This window comes from Rattus rattus, chromosome 3 (assembly GCF_011064425.1).
Source record: "Rattus rattus isolate New Zealand chromosome 3, Rrattus_CSIRO_v1, whole genome shotgun sequence".
Classification (NCBI taxonomy): Eukaryota; Metazoa; Chordata; class Mammalia; order Rodentia; family Muridae; genus Rattus; species Rattus rattus.
Genome location: NC_046156.1, coordinates 64,008,013 through 64,033,323, shown reverse-complemented (window position 1 = coordinate 64,033,323; position 25,311 = coordinate 64,008,013). Strand labels below are relative to the sequence as shown.

The window sequence follows — 25,311 nt, the reverse complement described above, 5'->3', positions numbered from 1 at the left end:
CCCCTCAGCTCTTCCTGTCCCCAGTTGTTTTTTTTTAAATAATAACTATATTACTTTGGCTAAATCAAAAATCAATGTTTACATTACTTAATCAAGGCTAATTTGAGTCTATTCATAGTTGGATCCCATAGTAAAACTCCATCGTTTTCCTTCTTCTCCGGAGCCTTTCATCTTCTCTAGAGTTGCTAATTATCACTTTTCCTCATTTGCTTGGGTTTCTGTGTACTGATCACCTGTTAACTCCAGCGTTGCTGTTTGTCTGAGCCACTTGTCGTAAGTTGGCTGGCACCAGAGCCTCCTGCCTTCAGACTGGTGTCCTGGTCTTTTCTCTTTTGTAGGACAGACCTCTCTAGCCCTGGTCTTCTTTCTCCTGGACTTTGGAGAACCTAACCCCACAGGGCTGGCCAGTTTTATGTCAATTTGACACACGTTAAGGTCATCTAAGAGGAGGGAATCTTGATTTAGAAAACACCTCCATAAGATCTGGCTGTAGAGCGTTTTCTTAATTAGTGATTGATCGGGGAGAGCCCAGCCTGTGGCTGCTTCTACCTCTGGGCTGGTGGGCCTGGGTTCTATAAGAGAGCAGGCTGAGCAAGCCACGTGGAGCAAGCCAGTAAGCAGCATCCCTCCATGGCCTCTGCATCAGCTCCTGCCTCCAGGTTTCAGCCTTCATGAGTTTCTGCCCTCACTGCTTCTGATGATGAACTGTGAGTGAAACAAACCCTTTCACTCCCAAGTTGCTTTGGGTCATGGTGTTTCATCACAGCAATAGTGACCCCAATAAGGCACTCAGTGTGGCACCCTGGGGAAAATGAAGCTTCTAGACCAGAGGTTCTCAACCTTCCTAATGCTGTGGCCCTTTAGTATGGGCCCTTATGCTGTGGTGACCCCAACCATAAAACTATTTTGCTGCTACTTCATAACTGTAATTTTGCTACTGTTATGAACTGATATAAATATCTGATATGCAATATTTGATATGAGACCTCTAGCAGGGTCTCTACCCACAGGTTGAGAGCTGCTGTTCTAGAGCCTTGGAAATAGGGAAACGCCCTTTACTCTGTCTCTCTCAGACTCAGCTGATGCTTCGGTACTGTCTTTGTTAGGTTTCTGTTGCTGTAATAAGATACCATGAGGCAGGGAACTTCTAGAAGAGTTTATTGGGACGTACAGTTTCAGAGGCTCTGTGATCATTATAGGAAGAACAGCAGCGGGCAGGCAGGCATAACACTGGGGCTGCCGTTGAGAGCTCACGCCTTGAGACACAATCACAGGGTAGAGAGTGCTAACTGGAAAAGAACCTTTGAAACCTTAAACTCGCCTCCAGTGACACACCTCCAACAAGGCCACACTTCTTGACTTGGTTAGGGTTACTATCGCTGTGCTGAAATACCATGACCAAAGCAATTTGGGAAACAAAGGGTTTATTTAGGTTACACTTCCATATCACTGTTCATCACTGAAGGAAGCCAGGAGAGGAACTCAAACAAGGCCGGGCCCTGGAGGCAGGAGCTGGTGCAGAGGCTTTGAGGGATGCTGCTTATTGGCTTGCTCCACATGGCTTGCTCAGTCTACTTTCTTATTGACCCAGGACCACCAGCCTGGGGATGGCCACACCCACAATGGGCTGGATCCTTCCATATCAATCACTAATTATAAAAATGTCCCACAGGCTTGATTACAGTTCAATCCCATGAGAGCATTCCCTCAATTGAATCTTCCTCCTATCTGATGACTCTACCTTGTATCAAATGGACAGAAAACCATCCAGGACACTCCCCAATCCTTCCCAAACAGTCCCACTAACTATGGACAAATCTTCACATGTCTGAGCCCATGGGGGAACACTGTCACTCAAACCATCACAGATTGTCTCTCTTGACCAGAATTCTGATTTGGAAAGTATTTTCCTTTAGACTTCCTTTTAGACTTTATGTGTATGAATGTTTTACCTGTGTGCCAGTATCTGCATCACGTGATGCCTGTGGAAGCCAGAAGAAGGTCACTGATTGGATCCCCTGGAACTGGAGTTACAAATGGCTGTGAGCCACCATATGGGTTTTGGGAACTGAACCTGGGTTCTGTGCACGAGCAACAAGTGTGTCTAACCACTCCACCATCTCTCCAGCCTCACTTTCTTTTAGACTTTTGACAGATGCATCCCATGACTTTCTAAGTTCCATGGTTTCTGGGAGAAGTCAAAAGTCATAATCAGTGATTTCTCTATGTGACTTTCACCCCTTCCTCTCCTGTTATCATGGATCTGTGCAGATCTCCCTCCTAGGTGAGAACGTTCACAGTAATATGCCTGGCCCGGAGCCTGTCGCTGTCCATTGTACCACGGGCTTTCGTAGAAGCTCAGCTCTTCCGGTCTGGGGAATTTTTGGGATGACTTCTTCAGTGATGATCTTCCCAGCCCCACCCCATGAGTTCTGTCTCTCAGGAACTGTTACCTGCACCAGTAGACAGATTTATCCGTTTTCTCATGCTTTATGCTCCTTTTCATTCTTTCAGTTTTCTGCCATTTGGGAGACGTGCGCGATTTCTCTTCCTGCTCCATCCGACTGACTTTCCCAGCACAGAGCGCCCGTTCTTTTTCCTTCATTGAAAACAGGCTCTTCTGTCATATGATACATCCTGGCTACAGGCTCCCCTCCCTCCACTCTTGCTTCATAGGTGCAATGTCTTATGTTATCTCCCTTGCAATGTTAATTATAGGTTCCTTCCCACGGCTGACTAGCCCTGCCCAATAGTTCCCTGTGAACGATCTGTTTGATCAATCCTTATTCCTTTTCCTTTGCTTTAAGTGACTAATTTAGTTTGTCTCTGTATGTTAGAGGCCTTCGCCAGATGTCTAGAGGTTCCCGGTTGTTTGCTTATTTTTAGAAGGGACTACAAACTTAGTTGTAAGAGATTTGTAGAACAAAGGTAGGCATGTGTGTTTAATGAGATAGCTCTCCAGTCATACTCTTCCATAGCTCTTATTTATTTTGTAATATTATATAGGAGAGAGAGAGAGAGAGAGAGAGAGAGAGAGAGAGAGAGAGAGAGAGAGAGAGGCAGGCCATGGTCCACCCTGAAGGGAAAATTATAATAATTATTCTTGAATTGAAAGAAAAACTTCATCTTTTCTTCCTCAGCCCTTAAAGAAAAAACATGAAACTACTTCCTCCCCAAATTTCTCTATTGCAAAAAATAGCATGAGATTAGTACGTGGATGTGTGAGATGTGTAAACCACTTAAAACTGTGAATAGGCTTCGAGCTGCTCTCCCTCCCACAGTCTGAATCACCAGCTGACTGTCGCTCATCACTTCCTGTTGGTGAGTTGCAAGTGGGTCTCACCTCCATCACAGCTCTCCTGCCACAACTCAGCAGTGGCTCCCAGCAGCAGGGCCAGGTCAACTAACGCTGGCCTCTCCGTCACCCTGCAAGAAGAAGGGCAGCTGCTGGGCACTTAGTGAGTGGGTGGCTTTCTTAGGTTCTATTTTTCCTCTCCTTATCACACAGCAGAGGGTGTTTTTGTTTATATATGTATGTATATTTAAGGAAAAACTTGATTTTTAAAAAATGTTATTTTGTTTTAAGGCATTGTTTTAGATAGGTAGATAGATAGATAATAGATAGATAGATAGATGATACATAGATACATAATAGATAGATAGATAGATAGATAGATAATACATAGATAGATAGATAGATAATACATAGATACATAGATACATAATAGATACATAGATAGATACATAGATAGATACATAGATAGATGATACATAGATACATAATAGATAGATAGATAGATAGATAGGTAGATAGATGATAGATAGATACATAATAAATAGATACATAATAGATAGATAGATAGATAGATAGATAGATAGATAGATAGATAGATAAAAGTAACCCACAAGAGTATTTTTGAAAAATCATAGAAAAAGCAGTTACTTGTCATCTTTAAGTGTTTTTGTTTGTTTGTTTGCTTGCTTGCTTTGTTTTGTTTTGCTTTTGAGATGAAGTCTCTGTATCTAGCCCTGGCTGTCCTACGAGTCACCATGTAGACCAGGCTAGCCTCCAACTCACAGAGATCTGTCTGCCTCTGCATTCCAAGTGCTGAGATTAAAGCCACGAACCACCATACCTGGCTTGCCCTGTATGTAACTGCCCTTTATCTCTGATCTCTGCACCCCAGAATTCACGCATGTGAAAGTTGGGTGTTGTGACGCTGAGGCCAGGCAGCTGCTCAAGAGTTTGCCAGAAAAGACCTGCGAGGTGCTGCAGGCACAGGGACGCACCGGTCACACACTACTGCACTGCCGCATGCTAATCTCGGTCAGCTGGTTGTCATTCAAGGCTCCCACTACTGCCTCAGGTGCAGCGGCAAACGCTTCCCGCCTGGGGCCTGACCTCTGTAGACTGCGGACAGCTCATGCTCACATGCCAAGTCTCTTGTCAGTGGCCTCACAGCAGATTCATCTGGGACAGTCCTGTGAATTCCTTACTATACCCCTGTCGGACTTTCCTCTGGTGTCATAAATCCTACCTTTTCGGTTTCTGCCCTTCCCATACAGACAGTCACTGCTGATATGTGCCGAGAACCCACTCGGGGCTACAGACTTGCACCGTCCTGGTGTTTCCTGCAGGTTTTTTCTTTTAATCTTCCCATTAGCAGATAGGGAAACTGAGTCACAGAGGAATTTTTTTTTTACACTACTTGTCCACAGCCATGGAGCACAGTGCAGCTGGCACTGGACCACACCCAGATGTTGCTCATCCATCCTGACTGAATCTCACTGTCCTCAGACCTGACCGGAGCTTCTTCTCCAGAAAATTCTCTTCCTGGCTAGTCACAGTTGAAGCTATCTTCAACTGTCCCCAGAGGTTCCAGGTGCCCAGGCCCTGTGTGCTACCGGCTGTGCCCTTGCAACGTTTGCTTCTGTGCTGCTGGTTTGTTGTGCAGGCTCTGTCAGTCTGTCTGTCCTTCCCACTACCACTGAGTCTTGCTAGGCCACCAATCACAGAATCTAGTTTTGTAGCCTAGAGCCTGGGAGCCAGAGCCTGTCATCTCCCAACATCAGAAAGGGGCTGCAGACCAAGGACAATCCAGCGGGACGGTGGACAGATACCTGTCAGCTGGGGTGAGAGGAGAGGGTGGCACAGTGGGGCAGTGGCAGGCTCGATCCCTGAGGGAAGAGTGGGATGCTAAATCTGAGCCTCTCCAGGATGACCAGGGGATCAGAACAGGTCAGCCTGGGCACATGAGCTGGGAAGAAGCAGCCAGCCAGGCTCCTAGGAGAAGCAGAGCATGGCTGGGAATTGGAGGGAGCCTATTTTAAAACAGGGATGATGGGGCGATTGAAGCTATCTTCAACTGTCCCCAGAGGTTCCAGGTGCCCAGGCCCGTGTACAGGCAGCAGTGAAAGCCACTGCCACCCGTTGTTGCTTTGGAACTGGACTTGAGGGCAGTACGGAGCGGCAGCCATCTTGCTTCCAGTTCTGCACTATGCAGACCTGGCTTCCTTGCTGTTGTGTATCATCTTTTTAAGCATCCTGCTCGTACTTCCTCTACCAGGGACCCAGAATTTCCTCCAAGCCCTCTAATGCCAAATACAAACATTTGTCCAGGCCCTCCAGCCTCTTCTGAGCACTGGTCTCCCAAGCCATCTGTCTACTGCAGAAACCCAGGTGCCCACCTTCCATGGACATATTCTCCCTAGGACACGTGCCAGTCACTTCCGTTTCTCTGCTGTCCAGTGGGGCAGCAGAGGTCACGGGCTTTGCATCAGTTACTTCCTATGCATCACTCAGCGTCTCTGTGCTTCTCGCTGCTGGCCCGTCAGGACTTCGAAGGGTGCCATAAGAAATAGAGTGGGTTTAGAGCTATTCAGCAGGGCTCAGTGGATGTAATCCTTTGTACTGCCTCGGTGTTCCTCAACTAGACGCTTCTCTGTGGCTAGCAGCCTTTCTGCTTCCTCCAGGGGCATCTCCAGATACACTTGTGCTTCAGATACCCCTGCACACGGAAGGAAGGGAGGCACAGGGAGGGTGGATCTGGGGAAGCAGTGCTGGGGATCACTCACGGGTACCAGTCTCAGGGCATGGAGATTGCAGCTCAGTGTAGCTAGGGCTCAGCCCTTACCAGCCCTTGAATCTGTATGCTATCAACATTCCCAGAGAGTTGCCCCCTCTCCTCAAAAAGGCTGGCTTGATCTCTCTGCCCCTTGTTATGTTCCCCACCCAGTGGGTTCTAAATAGCTAGCTGGGAGATTTATCAGGAGTAAGATTGTCCTGGGTGCCACTCACGCTGGTCCAGTAAAATGACCCTTTGAGGAAGGGCTTTCCTCCCTTGCCATCCCCCACCCCTGCATGCTGAGTTTGAGCCCCTTTCCCCCTGCCTACCTGCAGAACTGTGCCCTGCTCCCACCTCAGTCCACAGTGCTACTGTCACAGAGCACCACAGACAGGATAAGTTACAAAGAAGAAAAGGCTAGCCCCCATGGTTTTGGATACTAGGATGCCCATTATATCATGGCATTATACAAATGCCAGTACGTTTAGTGTTTGGGAAGGCACCTGGTTGACACATCTTCCAGAGGGAAGGAAGTTATGTCCTCGAATCTAGAAGGCACAGGAGCAAAGCAAGCAGACTGATGCACAAAAACTTTTTTAAGTCAGGTGAAAGGGCACAGGCCTGCAATCCTGTCATTTGTGGAGGAAGACCAGAAGTTCAAGGCTAACTTGAACTACATAGTACAAATTATCCATCTATCTAAATGGCCATCTCCCATCATCTGGGGAACATCTGCATTTGAGGAGGGAATACGTTTGAACAATAGCAGGCACCTTCAAGCTGAATGTGGTGGTTCTTGCCTTTCATTCCAGCACTCAAGGAGGCAGAGGCAGGAGGATCCCTGTGAATTCGAGGTCAGCCTGGTCTCTATAGCAATTTCCAGGCCAGCCAGAGCTACATAGGGAGACCCCTTCCAGAAAACAAGGGAGGTACCTGCCGGTGTCTCTCCTACAAAGCCCTCTGCCAATGTCTGTATATCCACAGAGCAGAGCCCCGGGGCCAGGTTCTCCGGAGGAAAGGGAGGAAACATGGCTAGAATGGCCTCCAGGCAGGGGACGTGATATTTCTAGCTGTGTCCTGCCACAAATATTTGAGTCAGAAGGAGGCTGAGCCTTTGTGAACATGCCAGAGCCCCAGCCTGTGGAGTCAGTTCCCAAAGAGACCCAAGCCACAAGGGCCTCCCTCTACACACACAGGAGACACCAGTCTAAGTCATTGTTCAGTGTGTGTGTGTGTGTGTGTGTATGTGTGTGTGTGTGTGTGTGTGTGTGTGTGTGTGTGTGTGTGTGAGGGAGGGGGGGAGATCTGACCAAGAGCCTGTGATTTCTGATTAATCATATAGTCATATAGAAGGTCGATTTAGAAGGAAACTTTGAATATTATTCATGCACGATCTCAGCTGAAGCTGTCCTACCAATAGTCTGTATATCTGTATATCCACAACGTGTTGCAGATCGTGACGAAACATTTTTACCTTTGGGACTCAGCGGCTGTCGGCAGGCAGGGCCTGGGTAGGCTCTGATGCAGCAACTTCAGGAGCCTAAAGAGAGGTGGCTTCCCACACCACCTTAGACTGTCGTCCTCAGCCTCTGCTCCCGGGAATGGGGGTCTCATGGACTAACTCCTGTCTTCCCTCGGCAGGTACCATGACCAGCAGGACGTAACTAGTAACTTTCTGGGTGCCATGTGGCTCATCTCCATCACGTTCCTTTCCATTGGCTATGGGGACATGGTGCCCCACACATACTGTGGGAAAGGTGTCTGTCTTCTCACTGGCATCATGGTGAGTACCGCCTCTGCTCGTGGCCCTGTCCTCAAGGGCCATGCAAGAGCACAGAGGGGCCTTCTTGGGGAGAGGGAGGGGTGCTAGTCACAAGGCACTCATGCCTATCCCCTGCAAGTCACGGGGCAAGCATGAGCTGGAGTTGGTTGCTGCTCTGACGCTCTGCTCACTACCAGGGAACATCAAGCTTATAGTTTGCCATGCTCCTTGGTATCAGTCCTGATCGAGTGTAGCTGGAGCTCAGAAATAGAACATTGAGCCAGCCTGAAGGGACCTGGGTCCTGGATGGGGTTGGCTGCTGGCTTGAGTTCTGGCGCATCCACATGGCTCTGGGCCAACTCTTGACTTTCCCAGGCTTTGTCTTCCCCTCTTGAACATTGGAGCACAGGCTCTAGTGAGTGTCAAATGCTTTCAGCATAGGTATCTGGTAAAACCAGCAGGTCTCCTGGCCGGCAACCAGCACCAAGGCCTACTTCTTCCTACCCTCAACCAAATGCCTCAGGCTCCAGGCCTCTTTCTTTCTGCCTTTCCCTGTGCAGTGTGCAGCCTGTGGGAGGGATGTGGTGCACAGGTTAGACACAGGACCAGAATTTTCACTATCCCCTCACTGTGGCCTCTGGGCCAGGCACTCGGCTGTCACCTGTGGAGCCTGCAATCTCTTGGGTAAAGTGTAGCTGGACACCTGGCTGGCCTCCTCACTGGCTTGTGGACCTCAGGAAGTAATTGATGTGAACATTTTGGGTAAATAGTGAGAGCTGTATCCAAGCTATCTCCCCACTTTTGAAACAATCGGGATTGGGGGATACTTTAGGGGTGGGATAGGGGTGTCCACTTTGATGTCCTACATGGAGTCTCAGAATGAATGCCAGCCTTCCTTCTTTCAGCATAGGGAGAGCCTCCTCTTAGAAGAGAAAAAACCCTGAAGAGAGGAGCACACAGCTCTGCCAGGGGTGGGGGGCATCGAAGCTAAAAACGGGGTTTCAGTCCAGAGAGGTTCTAGGTCGCCACAGGTTGACCCTCAGATCTCTCAGCGCTGTCTTGCTCTGTCCTCCACCCAGTTGTCCTCCTGTCAGGGCTCCATTCTCACTGCTCCCAGGAAGCAGGACAGCCTTCCTGTGAGGCAGTAACCTGTGTCTGCAAAAGGGAAGGTACCAGCCCACCTCCACCCAGGGCAGGGAGACAGGAGCCAGCCGGCTACTAGGAGCAGAGGAGACCCCAGGGCGGTGGCTGGCTGGGCTGGCTGACCGCAACCTCCTGTTCTTTCCAACTCCCAAGCAGGGCAGGCCCATGTGAGCGAGCATCCTTGGAACAGCCGTAGTGACAGAGGCATAGTGCCAGGCTGGGATAAATCATGGTAAGTGTAAGGCTATAGAACAAACACCTCCCATGGTTCAGTAGGAGTCTGTCTGGCACAACTCCAACTGTCACCAGGAAACCAGGCAAAGAGTCTCCCTACCAGAAAGGAGTTAAATGCCACCCGAAGGCTGTGGCTCTCCTTCTGAGACTCCTGGATGAGCTTCGGCCCCACCCTAGTTCTCAGGCAGGGTACTAGGAGCCTCTCCACCAAGAGGTGCAAGAGCCTCTGTTATTTTTAAATACCAGCCATTCTCCCTCTCAGCATGGAGCTGTGCCCCATCCAGGAAGCTGCCTGGGCCCACAGTTTCTCTGGCTCCCGGGTTTCACATCTCCTGGCTTTGGGCTCTAAAGCAAGGTCGTGAGACACTGACCCGAGACACTGCTTCTCTGTAGGCGTAGGCGGTGGTCTGCCTTTGCCTCCCCAGCAACCTCTATGGCTGCTGGGGCACACGGTGTTGCTTGCAGTTTGTGGTGAGACTCAAGTGGGAAGAGCAGCAGGCAAGGGACCCCACACTGCCCTCCTGTATTAAAATTCCAGCATGGGCTTTTCCTGGGAGCGCAGGAATACAGCCTGGCTCGAGGAATAGAAGCCTCTTCCCACAAAGGCTCCAGCATGGCACAGTCCCTTTGTTCATTGTCAATGTCTTCACCCATATTAAATGCCACTCACTCTGGAAGCCTGGTGGCTTTTTTTTTCCTATTCAACACGACTCTCCAGCTGAGTCATTCCTTTCTAGGGGCTCACATTGCTAAGGCCACCCTCCCTCAACATGATGTATATCTCCTGCTTATTATTCCAAGGGCCTTGACTAAAGGTAGGGCTTCCTGTTTGGTTACCATGGACACCACCGAGGCCAAGGCAAGGGCTGCGCAGGAAGGGAAGGGAAGGGAAGGATTTTGTGTGCCTGCTGCAAACGGCCTTAATCATTGTTTTCCTTTGGCAATCCAGCAACTGCATAATTATCCACCATTAGGCAGAGCCTATAGCTGTCTGGACAACTTGACACTGTTGGCTTAGGCCTGGAGCACTTGAGCGCTCACTCATTAACACAAATCTACCTAGAGCTCCGGCATCTCCCCATGAGGAATTTTCCAGAATACTTTACAATGTAGTTACTATTCAGCACCCAGAAGCAAAACAAAGCTCTGGCTTAACTTCTGTGGGTATCTGGGAGAGCCGCAGGGTCCCCAGAGTCTTCCTGGTGGCAATTTCATGTCAGCTCTGTGTCCCAGATCTGGATGCACTCTGCCTCCCCAATGCGGGTTGCAGACAAATGGGCCTTGTAGCTGTCCAATGGGACAGTGAGCTTTCCCCAGCAGTGTCTTGAGAGATGCCCCTTGAACTGATGAAGAAGAGGTGACACAAACAGAATGACACTGGGGGCAGCGCAGATGGCTTAGGAAGACATCTGCTTAGTGTCCTGCCCCATGCAGCTCTCCTCAAACGCCTTGGTTTCCAAGCTGCTGATGGTATTTTGGCTGTCCCACAGGATCTACTGCAGCCCTGAGTCGACCATAAATGTTCCTGGCCGCCCTCTTCCATGTGTCACGTTCATTTATGTTTTATCTCCTTTTATGCCTCTTTAGTTAAGAACACCTCATACTTTTCCCCCTCGGGACACTTGTTTTTCCAACATCTAAGATTTTCCAGCTGGACATCTCTTGGAAACAGGAAGTGGGAGGCCTGGTGTGGAGCGGTTGGGGTCCAGACTTGAGCCCAAATCTGCTGATGACTTAGATATGTTCACCCCTCTAGACACCCCTTCTCTGGTCAGTCTGAATACTCTGCTTACCTGTATACCTTGGGCAGTCTGGGCTTGTTGGAGGCAGGTCCTGTCCTACTCTGTTAAAAGAGGACTTGGGTGGAATGAACCGAAGATTCCCATCAACGTCAGGGGAGTCGAGTCTTAGCATCTGAAGGCAAGAGGCTGATTTGCTCACAGATTTTCTCCCCATTTCTCCCCAGAGAAGTCACTACAGTAGCTGCCATCTTTCCTATCCCATCCTGCCCTCTCCTCAATGCCTCTTTGTCCCCCTTTGTCTACCCACCACCTCCACTGAGATTCCACACTGGAACAGTATGAACTCCCATACTGCACTTAGGCAGGTTCCTGACAGTCCATATATCACAGCGAGCTGCACAATGGCTGAGTCTCACAAACACACCCAGGTAGCCAGGAGAACCGAGGTCACTCTTGGAAGCAAGACATTTCCAAGGGAACACAGAGTAGTGAACATCAAACCCATAGGGATCGATAGACTGGCCACTGGGACGGGGGCCTCATGGCACTTCCTGGGTGTCCTCTAAAGACCTCAGACTGAGCATTCACCTCTGACCCTGGTTCTTCATTCTTCCTTCTCATGCCCAACTGTTGTTTGTTTGTCTGTTTGTTTTCTTATCCCTGGCTTTCTCCTTCTTCTGTTTTCTGATTAATGCTGATTAGAATAGGGCCAAGTGTTTTCTATCTCATTCTCCATCTCTCCCCCCTCCCTTCCCTCTTCTCAGTCATCCTGGAGAGGACCAGCAGCCTGGGGCACAGTGCTTCTCACACCATTCTCTGGGGGTGTTGATGTTTGGTACCACATTCACAGGGTTGTCTCTTAATACACATTAATAGCCCCGGCATCATTGTCTGCGATCTCCCTAATTACATCCAGTCAATGAATTATCTAAAAGAAAGCAAAGAGTGCAGGCTGGCAAGATGGCACATCGGCTAAAGGCCAAGCCTGATACCCTGAGTTCAACCCCTAGGACTCATAGGTACAAGGAGAGAACTGGCTTCTTCTCTGTTGTTCTCTGACCGCCATGCTTGCACCTGTATACATAGATACATACACACACACACACACACACACACACACACACACACACACACACACACACACACAGGTCATTAAATTTAGTAAATTCCCCATTAAAATTGTACGAATCCACTGAAGTGGGAATGGTGTGAAGAAGGTAGCATCCTAAGAAGAATATCTGTGAGGGAATGTTTACATTTTTAGGTTGAAAGAAATCGGGTACTGGGGTTTAGTGCACTTGGTTGCCTCCTTCTGCCCTCCAAAGTCTCTTTCTCATGTGAGATGGGTATTTCCTGAGTGAAGCACTGCCCTTACCGTTAGCAGTCCACTGTAGTCAGATCGTCAGCCAGCAAGGCTGAGGGCCAGGGCTGAAGCTGCAGAGCGCCTGTCTAGACCCCGGCAATTGGTGCATGACCAATTGTTTTGATGATGTTCCCAAGATCCATGTAGCAAAAGGGAGACTCGCTCTTTAGATATCACGCCCGGCTTTCTGGGGTGATTTAAGTGGAATTATTTCTGGACCCAGGAGAGCCTGGGGAGAACCCTCTCCCTCTGATGTTCCATTTTTAATGTTAGGACACATCCTTCTTTTTGGATGTTCCATACAGAGGAGATGGATGTTTCTGGCTTTGCTTGGGGGGGGGGTGGCGTATCCTCCCTCCAGGACAGTTTCTTTTAAGCTATTTTTTGCTTTTGACAGACTGGCTAAATTGATTACAGCTATAGACTGAGCTGTCCAGTTGCCCATATCCTCTAAAAATTGGGCACAAAGTCTCCAGTAAGTCCCAGATGCCAAGAAAATGCACCCATCCCCCAATGGGCAGGGGAAAGGAGGCCAGAGACGTTCACAGGCTGGGCTCTGTGCTTGGGCTGGGTGGTCAAATGGGCAGAGTGTCACTTCTCTGTGTTAATGGGATCGTGTGGAAAGCTAGGAGAAGGGGTTGCCACCTTCAACGCTAGCACCTCACACAGGATGGCCTTCATCAGAGGGACGGGGGAAGGTGTGAAATACACTTGTCCCAAGTTGGCTATAGAATGTAGCATTTCTGAGAAATACTCTCCTTGTTTCTCACACGTAGTATAAAACCTATGAAACCAAATGTGTTGCTGGTAGATTCCTTCACCCCAGCATCTCAAACTGCTAATGTGGGCTCCATGCTCTGCTTTGTAGCATGGGGGATCACCGCTGGAATTCCGAAGACCTCCACCTCTCCCCGTAGGTGGTGGTCAAGATGGCACCGTGTTCAGAGAGAGAGCAGTGGTCTGTGAGGAGAGGCCAGGGATGGCTTCCATGGGCCACTAGAGAACCAGGTGAAGGGATTCTGTCTGCCTTCCTCACGACTCACAGGCCACCAGGCAGCACTGAGGAGGGTGTTTCTCAGCACAGGGACATACTGCTGTCCTGGCCCGCTCCTTGCACTGACAGTCAGGTGGATAGCTAATGGACTGGGCAGGAAAGACGGCCTGGTATTCTGTGGCTCTCTCAGGCCTGCTGCTTTGCTCTTCCTCTCTGTGTTCTCCTGTGGGAGTTGGGAGATGGGAGACTGATGAACAGACTGAGAACATGATCCTGGAAAGGCAGAGAGTGTTCTACTGGGTCACTTAAATCCTAGCTGTAGGCAGAAGTATTGTCCCCTTGAAAATGCACGTGCGGCTCCTTCTGAAAGCTGATCCCTGTGCTGCCTAGAGCCTAGAGCCTCAAGAAGAAAGACCCACACTGGGACAAGCACTGTAGCCAGTGACTATCAAAGTGTCCCTCTGGGAGGCCACTGTCATCTTTGGCGAAAAGGTGTCAGCTCTTCATTTGGCCATTCTCAGGACTCTCTCAAATGCCAGCTGTGGCCTGCACACTACGGTCTGCACAAGGGTCTTCCCCCTGGGCCTGCTGATGTGAGCCGGGGACAAATGAGTCAAAGCAGACAGGGCCTCCATGCGCTAGACGCTGTCACCTGCCACACTGGACGCTGTCACCTGCCACACTGCAAGGGGCCTGATTGCCCAAGGGTTTACCTCCCCAAGACTCACTTTTACTACAAAGCACTGAGAACTGGCCAGCACTGGGAAGAGTCATCTCCCACAGGTCATCCAGGGTCACAGGACAGGAAGCATTGCAGACCCCCCTCTTTGACAGGGCTATCAGGGACCAAGCAGGTTTTGGCAAGCTTTATGGCGGGTCTTGACTGATCGGAGACTCCAAGTCTTATACCATTCCCTTGGAATGCCAACACTGAGCCTTGTGTTGTACCTCCTAACTGTGTGTTTTCTCTCCTGGGGACCCTCTGACGTCCTTTGGCAGGGTGCAGGCTGCACTGCCCTCGTGGTAGCTGTGGTTGCTCGAAAGCTCGAACTCACCAAAGCAGAGAAGCATGTGCACAACTTCATGATGGACACTCAGCTCACCAAACGGGTAAGCCGCCTCATGCCCATGCCTTTGTGTAGGTCCACAGCTGAAGTGGGAGCTGGTTAGAGAGAGAGATCAGACGACAGGCGTGCCCTAGCAAGGCTCCATTGAGTACAAGGTTAAGAGCACCCCAGCTCAGGCACACAGCCCCTACTTAGTGCACGAACCCCAAAAACCAGGTGAGCCCACCGTTAAGTCGCCACATGCATCAAGCAACCAAATAATTTTCCTAATTGATAATTAGATCAATAGCACACAGTGATAAGAAGCTGCTTTGCCTCCCTGCCTGATGGGGTCAAATCGATCACGCAGGATGATGCTATATTTTTGACTATGCTCAGACATTTTCATGATTCTCATTAAGGCCAGTAGAGAGCCTTAAAATTATACTGGAGATGTACCTAAATCCAATCCCTTTAAAAAGTCATTTAAAGGGATGATTCCAGTAGAGCCCACATTCCCAAACAGTGTTGCTCGTCAAAATGTCATCTTCCGTTTCCCCCTTCTGGGCTGTCTGGATGATGGCTCTCACTGGCTTCCTTATGAACTCAGCTTATGGAGAGGATAAACCGAAAGTGCAGGGATGGGGTGATTAGCTGCGGCTCAGATCCCCCCACTGAATTGTCAGAGAAAAGGAAGCTCATTTAAGCCAGGCACAGTGATCCCAGAACGCAAAAGGCTAAGGCAGGAGGCCTGCCACAAGTACGAAGCCAGCCTGGGCCATTAAGCAACCCCTGTCTTAAAGCAAAATAAAAACACAAGCAAAGATTAATAAGGCGTCTTTAGAACAGAAAAGGATACGGCTTTCGGGACAACAACAGGCCCAGCAAACTAGGTAGGAGCTATTTCTTTAAGGAAAGCTTTCAAGCAAGACCCTGTAAACAAACGGAAGCCTGAAGGGAGGAAGGTCAGGTGTATGACCTGAATGGCTTCTCTTCTCTGGAGGAAAAACCTGGAAGCTGGGCCCTGTGCAGGCACTGATCCCCAGGGAAAAGGCTTCCAGGCGGCAGGAATCTACCAGCAAACCCACAGTCTTAGTTGGGGGATTTGAGTACTAGAGAAACTCTTCTGTGATTAACGTTTCAAAGCCATAAAAATGTGTTAGAAATAGAGACAGGCGGGAAGACAGAACAAAAAGAGACTGGGAAGGAGCAGGCGGGCCCTCGGGGAAGCCGGTACAGAGTATGCGGTTGCCAAGGCCTTTCAGCTTCTCAGCAGAATTATTTATGGCGTTTGATTGTTGGGTCTTTGATTGGGGGTTTCTTTAAAGAGCTGCCACAGATATGAGAAAGGAACCTGTGCAAGCAAATCTTGACATACCATGGGCATACAGACCACAAGGAGCATCTCGGCCCCCAGCCACCAGCCAGACAAAAGAAAACAGGGAGCTCCAGCATGACATTATGTGACACTGTCACCCTGAAGCAGTCACACTGAATGCTATGAGGACCCCAATCCTCAGCCTCCTCTCCAAGTGTGCCCCAGCCAGGCTCAGCACCAAGGGGAAGTCTCGGGGTATGGGTGGTCTAAAACACAAGTGTCATCCCCAGTCAACTCAACTCCCTGCTTTGAAACCCCGCAGGCAGGCGAGGGGAGAGGAGTTTTGTCTCCCAGATCTTCTCCGAGGCTGTTTGCCAAGAACAGAAGCATTAACATTCCCTGTTTGCTCTGGTGGCTTTTTAAAGCCTAGCGTATACTCTGTGTTTTCTTTCTATTCCTTTGTCTTTTCCCTTTTTCACCCAGTAAATCAGACACTGGAGGGAAATAAAGCCGAGGAAAGCCGGCTCCCAGCTCTCTCATGGGCTGGGAGAATAAGCACATTTTTTTCCCCCTGCACTATAATTGTAGAGGGAGATGAGGTTGTGGCTGCTAATTTCAATCTTTCGAAAATAATTCACTAAAATCCTCTTCGAGTCCACTTACTTTTGGAGAAATAGGGCTGAAAATCAAACCCGCAGATATTTATTGCTCGCCAGTGAGTGCGAGGTGCCTTCTTAATTCAATAACATCTCACTTTTCCCAGAACACTTAAATCTGCTGAAATGTCCCTTTAATATCCTAGATCTTTTCCCAGAGAAATGATCACAAAAGGGACGATTCTCAGAGGGAGACTGAAAGCTGGCACGGCATTACAAAGGCCCTGATACACAGCCTTGTCTGAACTGAAGCTGGCCCTGACCTCTGACCACTACAGAAGCCTAGAGCGTCCCTGACCTGAACGCTGCCCTTTCCAAACAGCCCGTGTGACCACTTAGAGTGACTCACGGGTCAAAGAGATGTAACAACTCCAGTCTGTTCCCAAGGCTCCAGTGAATTCTCTGAGCAAGGTCCAGTGTGAAAGGAGCTGCTGTTGGAAAATTAGTGGCTTCCCTGATAAAACCTTGCAAGTACATGCAATGTTAATCCCTTGAATATCTAAGCAGAAAGCAAACATGAATTGTAGCCTGTGACTCATACCAATGGGAGTCATTCTAATGTCACTTCAGCCGGTCTAGCTTCCACTCAGCCCTTCCAGGTAGCACCTGGCTGTTGGCATGAGTTTACTCATGGGGAATGGAGGCATAGAAGAGGGACTCACCTCTGACTTCCCAAACCCTGTGGTGTGTCTCCTTTCACCTGAATAACTTGTCAACTTTGGTGGCAACGTCACCTCTGTACTTAGTGGGATCACAGCTTCCCACACTGACTTCACAGTCACGGCCACTGTTAACCTATAACTGTAACTTATTGCCAGCCCTGGGCTACTCAATAATGTCCAAGGAAGTGACACATAACACGCTGTGTGTGGTTGGGAGATGACCCGTGGACCTCGCCGACTCTCCAGTCAGACCTGTGGTAGGCTCTCCAATCGACTTGATAAGTGTGTGTTGCTGGCTTGGGGTGGACTCCTTCTTCTTGCAGAAGAATTCCTTGGCCCCAAAGTCTCATCAAACTACATTTCCCATGAGATCAGTGCATAAAGTCAAACCCAGCAGCTCTGAACTACTTCCAGTTCCTGACTCTCCAGGGCTGCTTACAAACATCACTGTCCAGCTGTTTATAATAGACATCTCCAATCAAGCTCTGGATGGGCCCCTCCACTGTCAGACCAGTTCAGGCTGGTCTGTACTTTGTACCCCCTCAGGGCCCCACCCCTCACTTATCTTAGCTGTTTACAGGTGATGATCCCCAAGGCTCCCCTTGTCCCATCCATAAAGCATTCCCTTCCTGCTTTTTCTTGCCACAAGACCTAATTATCTTGCATCAGATCATGGTCTTCCCAGTCATTCTGCACCGTGCTTTACCTTGCATCCCCTTAGACCTGATTTCACCCTGAACAAATCACTAACACACTCAAAAAACCTCTGGCAGCCCCAGAACCTACTGATCGGTCCTAAATAAAACTTGAACTCTGAGAAAATGGCAAAGGCTTGGGGAGGAAAATGTTTCCAGCAGGCTTATTCAAAGACTTACTCTTAGCAGTAGTCTTTTGTAGGGGAACATAATGGCTGTCACTGTTATACTGACATGGAAGGCTGGCTAAGGACCTCTAGGTGGATGGCCATGGCTGGCATGGCTCATGAGCAGGTGCCCAGCAGAAGCATTTCATTAGGTAATCAATCATACCATTACCAGAAATGCTAATCCTCCTGGAAGAAGGTTGAAAATGACATTCCCACAAAGGCTGTGACCCAGGGAGACGGGGCATGGCGTTTCTTTCCTAGCAACAATAGAAACGTGGGGTGCTAAAATAGGAAAGATTGGGGGAGATGAGCTGGTTCAAACCAGATGTGGATACTGAGGTCCAGAGAGGTGGGGGGTGGCTGCCCAGCATGCAGCTAGTTGTTACCTGCCGAGGATCTGGTTTGCCCACAGGAAGCAGTAGCCCTCCAGCCACTACCCAACGTAACGTGGTTAGTCCCTTGAGCTTTGCGGGGTGGTTAAGGTCCCAGGCCTGTGAGATGAAGGGGCCAGCTTGACTCCACTAGCCCAGTGTCACATTAACAGCACTGCGAGTCACCCGCCATTCATTGCTAAGTTGCTATGGGTAGAGCTCGAACTCCAACACGGAGCCACAGAATACATCTGTTCTCTGCTTCTCTCCCCATTCCAAAGTCCTGACAAAAATGTTGATGAAGCCCCTTCCAGGTGAGGAAGCCACTGTGGAAAAGGATGGAGGAAGGAAGGAGACGAGGAAGAGACGAGGAAGAGAAGAGGAAGAGAAGAGGAAGAGAGGAAGGAAAGCAGGGTGATGAGAGAGAGGTTCAGTCGTCACTGGAGGGAGATGAGGAAGAGTCAGGGACGGGCAGGAGGGAAGGGAGCAGTGCTGTTTAATAGGCTTCTCCAATCAAGCTCTGGAGACAGGCTGGCTCCCAGTCTCTCAACATGCTGCTCCTCAGCTCTGCCAGTCAGACTCCACCCACTGCCTGCTGGGATGGTAGCTCGTGGCTGCCAGGCTGCTCTGGATCCCCCTCTGCCCTCTCCAAACAAGAGGGACACTGCTCCCTTGGCAGAGAGCTGGCCAGAGCAGCCTGTCACGTGGGATGCCGTGATCAAGACTGCAGGGAATAGACATGTGTCCTCTTGTATATTTTCTTCCCTTGGGGGCTAGGGCCATGAGAAGAAGCTGACACGTATTGGGAAAGTGATATCAATTACAGGACAGCAGGTCTATAAGATGACTCAGTAGGAAAAGACACTTTCCGCCAAGCCTGTTGACCTAAGGTTGATCCCTGGGACCCACACGGTAGAAGGAAAGAATTGACTCTTGGAAGTTGTCCTCTGACCTCTACACATACACAGGGATGCATATACCACCCCATAATAAACAGATAAATGTAATGAGAAACATACATTTTAAAAAGCAACACCAAAGGAACTGTGCCTTGAAACACACCACGGGCAGGCTTTCTGCCGAGTACTCTACCCGTGTTCTCGGCTGAGCAACACAGAGGCCATCTCAAAGATGAAGGGCACTTGTGAAACTCTAGCCCTGAGCCATGCTTTAATTCTCTTTGAAGCACTCAGGATCTGATACTATGGGTTTTTAACTGCATACTTCCTCACCCAAAGATTATAAATTCCACGACAGCAAGGATGCTGTCGGTTCACCAGGAGTGGTAGTACACACTGCAGTTCTAAGAAGCTGAGGCAGAAGGACTTTGAGTTTGAAGTCATTCTGGGCTAATAATGAGTTCAAGGTTGGTTTATGCTACAGAGTGAGACCCAGTTTAGAGAGAGAGAGAGAGAGAGAGAGAGAGAGAGAGAGAGAGAGAGAGAGAGAATGCTATTGATTTGTTGACCTTTATCCTCTCCCTTTCTAGAACAGTGTCTGGTTCATCACAGGCACTCGCTAATATTTGTTAACTGTCCTTCGATGGTTAGAGAAAGTGAGTGTCAGAGAGCTCAGCAATAGATCCACGGCGGAGCAAACAACCCATCCACCTACCACATTTATCTGGAGGTTAACACACGAAATAATGCCGACCACGGTGCTCTGCAAGGCCCGGCACAGAAATTAACTCAGTTGTTTGGGAGATTTTCATGGAGCGGTTTCTTCCCCAGTCCCACTAATGTGAAGAATCTGTCCTTCCTAGCCAGGAATGGTAGTGGCTTGTTTAATCCCAGCACTCAGAAGGCAGAGGCAGGTGGATCTCTGTGAGTTTGAGGTCAGCCTAGTCTACATAGCAAGTTCCAGGACTTCCATGACTGTGTGGTAAGAGTCTGTCTCAAAAAAAAAAAAAAAGACAGTCCCATAGAATATGGTATATGGTATGGTATATGGTATATGGTATGGTATATGGTATATGGTATGGTATATGGTATATGGTATATAGAATATGGTATATGGTATAGAATATGGTATATGGTATATGGTATATAGAATATGGTATATGGTATGGTATATGGTATATAGAATATGGTATATGGTATATGGTATATGGTATGGTATGGTATGTGGTATGATATATGGTATATAGAATATGGTATATGGTATATGGTATATAGAATATGGTATATGGTATGGTATATGGTATATGGTATATGGTATATGGTATATGGTATATGGTATATATGGTATGGTATATGGTATATGGTACTTAGAACTTAATCAGAATGAAAAGAGCAGTGTAGTGTTAGAGGGTTTATAGACTCAGTGAACACACAATCAGCCTGTGCTTATGCGTCTGGAGCGCTAACCATTTACACATAAAGGATCCCACCCAGCCATCTTCAGTGGCACCTCAACCCAACCAATCAGAGCCAAGCTTGAACAGTCCTTTCTAGTTCACTGCTTCCCTCTCAAGCCCTGACCCTCCCAACCCTGCATCCTGGGAATATCTTCTAGGTGTGGTACCCTTGTTCATCAGGAGAGCTCAGAAAGTGCCTAAGCCTTCGTCAGGGGAAGGTGTCTCACAGCATGGAGGCTGGGCAGGCCCCAAGAGGGGCTGAAATGGTGCTGTCTCAGAGCCGGGCACCAGGTGTAATGGAGGAAGGCTCGGGAGAGCCAATGCTGTTAAAAGTCTATTGCTTTTTCTGTCGCAGATATCGATCTACTTAGCTTTGTGCAAGGCTGTTTGCTAGCAATTAATTTCAGTCAGAGCAAGGGCTCGCGCTTACCATTACTTTCCCGAATGCTCAGGGGCCTCCCTCTCAAACCCATAAAGATGATGTGAGTCCTCTGCCGCCCCGCCACACCATGACTTCAGGATCTTTCATTTAGGCTGGAGTTGGAGGCAAGACTTGAAATCTGTGTTCTGTCATGTTGCCGAAAGAGGGCCAGATGCCTTAAAAAAAAAAAAAAAAGAAAAGAAAGAAAGAAAGAAAGACAGAAAGAAAGAAAGAAAGAAAGACAAAAAACAAACGATGTCCTTCTCAACTCCTTGATCCTGGGAAAGAGGAAAGGGTTCTGTTTGAATTCAGATACGATCCAGACCTGTCTTCCTTCAGACCTTGTGGGAACTGTGTGCACCTCTTGGACCTGACTATTGCTCAGGCTTCACCATTAGCTCCCTGTGTGAGTCTGGCCTTTCATCCCATCTCTGAAACTGTTTCCTTCTATTTTAAGCGGGGATAATAATAACCGATATCTGTCTGATACTTTAAAATTTATATAGTGCTCAAATCCACACTGTTTGCCATTGGCAAGCTGATGGGCTGAGGCTATGTAAAATCAAGGTGGTTGTTAGCCCTGTGTGATAGTGGGCTTTTTAAGGATGTCAGCCAGACCTGGATGGGGGAGCCTTGCTAAAGCCAGCTGTTCCCTCCACACATCAGCAGTGCCTAACAAATGTGTGTGTCTGTGTGTGTGCCCAAACATGTACATGTGTGTATGTGTGTATGTATGTGTGTGTACCCGAGCATGTGTATGCGTGTATGAGTGTACCTGAGTATGCCCACATGCATGTGTATACTTGTGTGTGTGTGTGTGTGTGCCTGAGTGTGTGGTGTCCATGTATGTATTTGTGTGTATGTGTGTGGGAGTATGTGTGTGTGCATGTGTGCACGTGCATGTGTGCACGTGCATGTGTGCATGCCTAAACATGTATGTATGTGTGTGCCTGAGTGTGTACCTGAGTGTGTGCGCATGTGTGTTCCTGAGCATGTATGTGTATGTGTATGTTTGTATGCCTGAGCATGTGTATATGTGTGTGCATACATGTGTGTGTTTGTATATGTGTGTGCATGCATATGTGTGTGTGCGTGTGTTAGCCTACAGATGTCTTCCCTTCCTGTTATAGAGAATTAAGCATTTGCTTCTAAACTGCTTAATGATGCATACAGCCTATAGGTTTTCTCATTTCAAATGTTTGTTAGCAAGACACCGAGACACCATTGTCAAAGGCTGTCAGTTCTGCTATTCTGTGGTACTATCCACATTTCTAAGAAGACACTGTATAACTAGGGTCCTGCCCATCCTTGTTACATCTTGGGCAGACTTTTTCCTCTCCTCCTTATCTGTAAGGCTTTCCTTGGAGGCTAAGCATCCACAGAAGCTGAAGATATCCTATATCAAACTGCCCATTCCTTGAAGGGACAACAGCAGCATCTTCTGTGCTGGGACAAAAGCTCTTCCTTCCCCACCACCTATTTAGCCAACCAGAGCCAAGGCCCAGAGCCATCATCTGCTTGCCCTGCCTTGGTAGCCAGACACTGACCACCTCCAGCCTTGTCTTACTACCACCTGCTCCCTGTCAAACAAGAAAGTGGCAGAGTAGCCAATGTAACCATTTAAAACCATTTCACAGTAGGTTTTTCCTGAACAACCAAAAAAAGTAATATTTATGTCACTTAGACATTTCTGAAAATACTTAGATGTTCTTTTAAAAACATCACATCGACACCAATGAAGAATACGGCCCAGCTTTAGTAATAGATTTTTGAAACATATACAAGTTACCAGCCTGCGAAGCAATGTTTTCTAGGCCTTCCCACATGTCTCAGCATGTTAGCAACGCCCCATCTGTTGGTGTCAATCTCAGAAGCTGGTCTGTATGCTCTGATTTTATCCAAATCCTATCTGGCAAGTCACCTGATCTCGTCTAGGCTGGTCTCCTCACTTCCAGGCCCTGGGCCTGTGGGCCTGTGCCAGTGTGCATAGCTGACAGAAATGGAGACCGTTAATCAAAAATATGTTTAGCTTGTGCTTAATAAGGAGTGTTTTCTCTTGTTCTTGCTAGTAATTGCTGGAGATGTCTGTGTTTGGATTAAAACTTTGTCCCCTGCCATCTGGATGCCATTGATATGTCTCAGCTCAGTCATGAGCTGGATGATATCAGTGGTTTCCATGTCAACAGAAGACAGAGTTGTATATGGAACAGTGTGACTGCAGTGCCTGGGGAAGCTGGCCCCAGGAAGGAGGCAGCTGTGCTGTCGCACCTAAGCATCTCTCCTGATTCTCAGATAACACAGAAATGATTTCAGTTTTGTGCCAATTACATTTACAAGTGAAATCACAACGCATAATCTTTGGCCAGTTAGGAAAGGAACAGTGGCCTTGTTGGTACCTGTCATTGCAGTTTGTAAGAAAGGCCTTTTCTCAAAGACACCTTTTAACATCTCCACTCGGTATGGAGCCTGTTACTCCCAAGTGGGGTGTGGTACCCTGACTATGAGGGCATTTATGGCATGTATTTACTGATCCAAACTGTACCCCAGACTTCAAGGGCTTGCTAAGCAGCCCATCTAAATATAGCATCAGCAACGGCAGCCGAGAGGCAGCAATGAAGCCATTAAGGAGGAGAAATGCCTCTTGGCTCTAAGCTCCAGTCTAGGCCTCAGATACAGGATTAATAAAAGACGTGTTTTAATCATCTTTTCTAAGAGTTTCATGATCTTGATTAAGAAAGTATGTCTCTGAAGAGCCATTTTCTCAGGAGGTAGATGGCAGCCACACATGTAAGAAAAAAAAAAATATTGTGCGAACCTAGGAATTAACCGGACAGCAACTTGTTACCTTTTCTTCAGATCAAGAACGCCGCCGCCAACGTCCTCCGGGAAACATGGCTCATCTACAAACACACAAAGCTGCTAAAGAAGATTGACCACGCCAAAGTCAGGAAGCACCAGAGGAAGTTCCTCCAAGCTATTCACCAGTGAGTACCAGAGCACCAGAGCAGCGGACCATGTGACCAAACCCAAGGCAGGATACAACGGTTCCATTGCATCTTCTCAGACCAGGGAGACACAGGAGAAATCCACTCTGCTCTACTCAAAAAGCACGCAGTCCGGGCTAGCCTTGGACTCCCTGTGAGGCAGTGGGCAGGCTGCTGTGGTAGAAAGAGAGCATAGCAAAGACCTAAAGGCATTCATGCAACCCAGATGAACATACACACACATGTGCACAGACACACAGGAACATGCAGAGTGTCACATACACACATATGCACAACAGGCAGAGACATGCATGGATATACACAGAGACACACACATATGCACATACACACAATGATACACACAGAGACACAGATACATGCACAGATATACATGGACACATACACACAGAAATATACACATGCATGAACACACATGGACACACAGAGAGACAGACTCATGCACAGACACATACACACACAGACACACACAGAGATGCATAGACAAACACACAGACATACATAGAACACATACTTAAAGACACAGACACACACATATACAGACACATATGTGCATGCATAAACACATTTATATTCATAAAAACAAACACATGCATACAGACCCACAGGCCTTCACACATGCGTGTGCACACACATGTAATGTCACTAGTTCCTTTCTGTGATAGAGGAATATGATTTTTTAAGTGTAGTACAGAGCTGGGTATGGTGGTTCATTATTGAAACCCTCAAATTCAAGAGGCTGAAGCAAGAGCATCACTGAGCTGAGAGCCACCCTGGACTACACACTCAGGTTGAGGGTAGGTGAGACCCTGCCCACCCTGAAATAAATACATAAGCAAATAAATAAATAAATAGGACAGAGAAACAAAGGAAAGACAGTTGTTTTGACCCAAAGGTTTGAGGAGCCTGGACAGTCAGGAAGCAGACAATTGAGGAGAGAGGACATCTCAAGCGAAGGCGGGGCAGCAGTGGAGTGACTTGAGGCTAGCCAGGCACCGAAAAGAACAAGGGAAGTGTGCACGGAGACAACGGTTTGCTTTCTTGGGGTCCTGACAAGTCTAATTCTGCCAGCCACCCCTGTGTTCATGGTCCGAATGCTGATCCAAGCTCAGGTACACTGACGGGCTGACACTTTAGTGTGAACTTGAACTCCTGTTCCAACTCTTCCCCACAGACTGAGGGGTGTCAAGATGGAACAAAGGAAGCTGAGTGACCAAGCCAACACCCTGGTGGACCTTTCCAAGGTGAGTGTCATCCAGGGCAGACCTGGCCCACATTCACAGAGCACGGTGCAGGACCAGGAAGACAAAA

The 25,311-nt window shown here is 48.3% G+C and overlaps 1 protein-coding gene across 2 annotated transcripts in view; it reads left to right on the top strand.

Annotated features, from left to right (window-relative positions):
- The window catches only part of Kcnn3 (potassium calcium-activated channel subfamily N member 3), a 149,309-nt gene that overhangs the window by 116,173 nt on the left and 7,825 nt on the right, over positions 1–25,311 (top strand). For both annotated transcript variants that reach the window (XM_032897952.1, XM_032897953.1), the window contains exons 4-7: positions 7,707–7,848; positions 14,303–14,413; positions 23,855–23,982; positions 25,175–25,244. In XM_032897952.1, coding sequence (XP_032753843.1) covers positions 7,707–7,848; positions 14,303–14,413; positions 23,855–23,982; positions 25,175–25,244 — 451 coding nt within the window. The remainder of the gene's footprint in view (positions 1–7,706; positions 7,849–14,302; positions 14,414–23,854; positions 23,983–25,174; positions 25,245–25,311) is intronic.